The 4,628-nt window shown below is 41.2% G+C and overlaps 1 protein-coding gene across 1 annotated transcript; it reads left to right on the forward strand.

The window, feature by feature from the left end:
* The first annotated feature begins 210 nt into the window (after positions 1–210).
* On the forward strand, positions 211–1,236 carry LOC136142888 (putative P2Y purinoceptor 10). The gene has a single exon (XM_065901188.1). It carries the CDS (start codon positions 211–213, stop codon positions 1,234–1,236), a length of 1,026 nt encoding a protein of 341 aa, XP_065757260.1.
* The last annotated feature ends 3,392 nt before the right edge of the window (positions 1,237–4,628 follow it).

The raw sequence follows: 4,628 nt of genomic DNA on the forward strand, positions 1-4,628 counted from the left end.
CCAGTTGTAGATTGGCAAGATATTTTCACCTTACATAGAAAAGACCTTTTGAGTTTATGAAAGTTCACACTTGAATACCTCTTTTGTAGAATACAAATACATTTGTATACCCAAACATGGACTGATATGCCCTGGACCCCATTTTTCTCTATTTTCTGCAGAAATTATCATTCTGATGCTTTCCCTAAGGAAGGAATACAAATTCTCAAGATGGGAAATAACAGCACAAACAGTACAAGAGCAAAGTGCACTGATCTTCAAATGTCATTTCAGTACTCTCTCTATGCAACCACCTATATCCTCATATTTGTCCCTGGTCTACTGGTTAACAGTGCAGCCTTGTGGGTTTTGTGCTGCTTCATCAGCAAGAAAAATAAAGCCATCATTTTCATGATCAACCTCTCTGTGGCTGACCTTGCTCATGTGCTGTTCTTACCCCTCCGGATATACTATTACATCAGCCACCACTGGCCTTTCCAGAGGTCCCTTTGCCTGCTGTGCTTCTACCTAAAATATCTCAACATGTATGCCAGCATTTGTTTCCTGACACGCATCAGCCTTCAGAGGTGCTTCTTTCTCCTCAAGCCTTTCAGAGCCAGAGACTGGAAGCGTAGGTATGATGTGGGCATCAGTGCTGCCATCTGGGTCATCATGGGGACTGCCTGTTTGCCACTTCCAATTCTGAGAAATGCTGGATTAGCCTACAATACTGAATCCTGCTTTTCCAATTTGGGGCTTCAACATACTAGCATGGTGTCTACTATTGGCATGGTAACTGTAGCTGAACTTGGAGGGTTTGTCTTACCTGTTGTAATTATTACTTATTGCACATGGAGAACAAGAAAGATTTTACAGGAATTCCAAGTTCCCCCTCAGAATACCAAAGAGAAAAAAAAGGCTTTGTGGATGGTCCTGTTGTGTGCAGTGGTATTCATTGTTTGTTTCACACCCTACCACCTCAACTTCCCTTTCTTTATGACGGTGAAGCAACGAATCTTTTCAAACTGGTCCTTTATTAAGAGCACGCTATTTTTCCACATAATTTCCCTGTGTCTTGCAAATTTAAATTGCTGTTTTGATCCAGTTGTATATTATTTTGTGACCTCAGAACTTCGTGATGGATTTTCAGAACATGGTAGTTTGGTTCTTCAGTCATGTGTGAAATGCAAGGATGGTGCTTTGGAAATTCAACATAGGAAGGAGGATCTTCAAACTCTCTCTCGAATTTATGGATGATTCCAAAACAATGTAATCAAATAATTACCGAAAATAATCTATATGCTCTATCAGTTTATCTATGTCACCTTGAAGATCTTTCTTAAAAATAATGGTACCCTTAAGTGCCTTAATGAAACATGGCTCCCTTCCCTTAATCCTCAATATGATTTTTCTGGAAAAAAAAAAATTAAAGCCTATATTTTCTGTCCAAATGGAAATATTGTTCTATGGAGTATATGAGAAAATAACTTTATTTACACAAAAGGATGAACAACAGAATGAATTGCACCCCTGTTCCTCAGCAATAGGTCCAAAATTTTCACCTTCCCCTGCTAGAAACAAAATGCAAATTGAAAATGCATGAACATAGATGAATTGTTTACACATTTAAAAATGTACAGGAGAACAGTACTATCCTTGCTTTATCAAGAAGTTATACACAGGTGGAGTGGCCAAGATGGCAGAGTAGGAAGACCCTGATCTCAACTCCTTCCACAGGCACACCAAAATTACAAATACTTACAGAGCAACTATTGATGAGAACAACCTGAACACTAGCAGAAAAGATATTTTACAACTAAAGATGTAAAGAAAGAACCACAACAAGATGGGTAGGAGAAATGGAGACACAGTAGAGTCAAGAGCCATACCCCTGGATAGGTGACCCACAAACAGGAGAATAATTACAATGGCAGAGGTTCTCCACAAGGAAGGAAGTGTCTGAGCCCCACATTGAGCTCCCCAGCCCAGAGATCCTGTACTAGAAAGACAAGACTCTAGACTGTTTGGCTTTCAAGGCCAGTCGGGCTTAGTTTCAGGAGAGCTGGAGGGCTGTGGGAAATAGAGACTGTACTCTTAAAGGGTACACACAAAATCTCACAAGCTCTGAGACCCAGGGCAGAAGCAACAATTTGAAATAAATTTGGGTTAGACCCACTTGCTGATCTTGGAGAGCCTCCCAGAGAGGAGGCAATTGGGACTCACCCTAGGGACATTGACACTGACAGCAGCTATTTTTGGAAACTCATCCTACCATGAGGGCACTGATGCTGGCAACACCATTTTGGGATCTTCCCTCTAACAGGCTGGCTGATTTAGGACCCCCTGAGCTTCCAAGGACTTGGCCTTATTCACCACAGCGCACAAGATCCAGCCCAACACACAACAGGCCAACACCAGGTCTGTGAAATCAAGACCCCAGAGCCAGAGTAACCAGGACCCAGCTCCACCCACCAGTGGGCCAGCACTAACCCTGGGGTCCAGCCTTACCTCCCAGGGATGGGAATTAGCCCTGGGATATTTGGGTCCCAGCCCTTCCCACATGTGGGTGGACATCAACTCTGGGACCCCCTGCACACTGCAGGCAGATATGCCAGGATTCATTTGTGCCCATTGGGCCAGAACTAGCCCAAGGACCCTCTTGGTCCCAGCTCCACCCACCATTGAGTTGACACTATCTCTGGGACTCCAGACCATAGTCAGAGACCCCAGGTCCTAACTCTGCACACAAGGAGCTGGTAGTATCCCTGGGACCAAGTCTTACCCACTAGTGGGAAGGCACCAGCGTCAGGATGCCCAAGGCACCATATCCTCCCATGAGGATGTTGAAACCAGCTCCAGGACACTGAGCCCCTCAGCCACATGCCCTTGGCCATGGCCCAGCTCAACAGCAGGTGGATACTAGCTCCAGGATCCTAACCCTGCAGCCAGCCACCTTGTGACATAGCCCAACTCACCAGTAGGCTGGCACCAGGATGAGGATTTCCCTTGTCATGCACCTAGTCATGGCAAGATTATGCCTTACCCACCAGAAGCCAGTAGTCTCCACACAAGGCAGGGGCTGGCAACCAACTAGAACTGGAACAGGAGACAGCTACACCTACCAGTATCTGTAGTAGTCAGCTTATCACAGCAGAAAGACCCAGATAGCCCCTATAGGGGGCACCCTGAGAGCATATAGCTCTCGTGACAAGAAGGGAGTGTGCTGCTGTGCCCCATAGCATGTCTCCTACATAAGGCCACTTCTCTAAGATAGGGAAATATAAGCAGTATACCAAATACATAGAAATAAAAACAGCAAATTAAGCAAAATGAAGTGACAGAGCAATATGTTCCAAATGAAGCAACAAGATAAAACCCCAGAAGAAGAACTAATTTAATTGGAGATAAGCAATCTACCCAATAAAGCATTCATGGTGGTGATCATAAAGATGCTCAAAGAACTCAGGACAAAAAGTGGGTGAACACAGTGAGAATAGTAAAGAAAAACAGTTAGAAAATATGAAGAAGAACCAAACAGAGATGAAGAATATAATAAATGAACTAAAAATTAAACTCGAATGAATCAACAGTAGATTAGATGATACATAGGAACAGATCAGCAAAGTGGAAGACAGAGTAGTGGAAATTGTTTTAGCTAAACAGAAAAAAGAACACAGAATTTTAAAAATTGGGAACAGTTTAAGAGACCTCTGAGACAACACCAAGCATAACAACATTCTCACTATAAGGGTCCTTGAATGAGAAGAGAAAGAGAAAGTGGCAAAGAACATATTTGAAGACATAATAGCTGAAAACTTAGCTAACCTGGGAAATGAAAAAAAAAAAAAACATCCAGGTCCAGGAAGCACAGAGACTTTGCAAGCAGTATCAAACCAAAAATGACTACACAAAGACACACTGTAATTAAAATAAAAAAAAAGAAAAAGAAAAAGAAAAAAGAGAATATTAAAAGCAGCAAGGGGAAAGTAGCAAGTTACATACAATGAAACCCCCATAATACTATCATTGACTTTTAGGCAGAAACTCTGCAGGTAGAGGCGTGGGCCATGATATGTTTAAAGGGATGAAGTGGAAAAAACTATCATGAAGAATACTCAACCTGACAAGGCTAACATTCAGATTTGAAGGAGATATTAAAAGTTCTACAGGCAAGCAAAAACAAAAAGAGTTCAGGAGCACAAAACCAGATTTAAAAGAACTGTTAAAGGGATTTCTCTAAGCAGAAAAAGAAAGGCCTCAGCTAGAAATATGAAAATTACAAAATGAAAAATCTCATTGGTAAAGGCAAATATGCAGTAATGGTAGTAAATCAATGACATATAAAGCTAGAAGGAAGGTTAAAAGACAAAAGTTGTAAAATCAGCTGTATACATGATAAGTACTTAAGGGGATACACAAAACAAAAAGATGTAAGTTATGATGTCAAAAACAATAAATGGGGGAGAAGTAAAAATGCATGGTTGGAAAAATGCATTCAAAGTTAAGAAATCAGCAACTTATATAACATACATATATATAGATTTCTATATATAAAACCCACGATAACCACAAAACAAAAATCCATAATAGATACAGAACACCAAAGACAGAAATGAATCCAAACATACCACTGAAGATATTTATCAAAT

Source organism: Phocoena phocoena, chromosome X, assembly GCF_963924675.1.
Source record: "Phocoena phocoena chromosome X, mPhoPho1.1, whole genome shotgun sequence".
Taxonomy (NCBI): domain Eukaryota; kingdom Metazoa; phylum Chordata; class Mammalia; order Artiodactyla; family Phocoenidae; genus Phocoena; species Phocoena phocoena.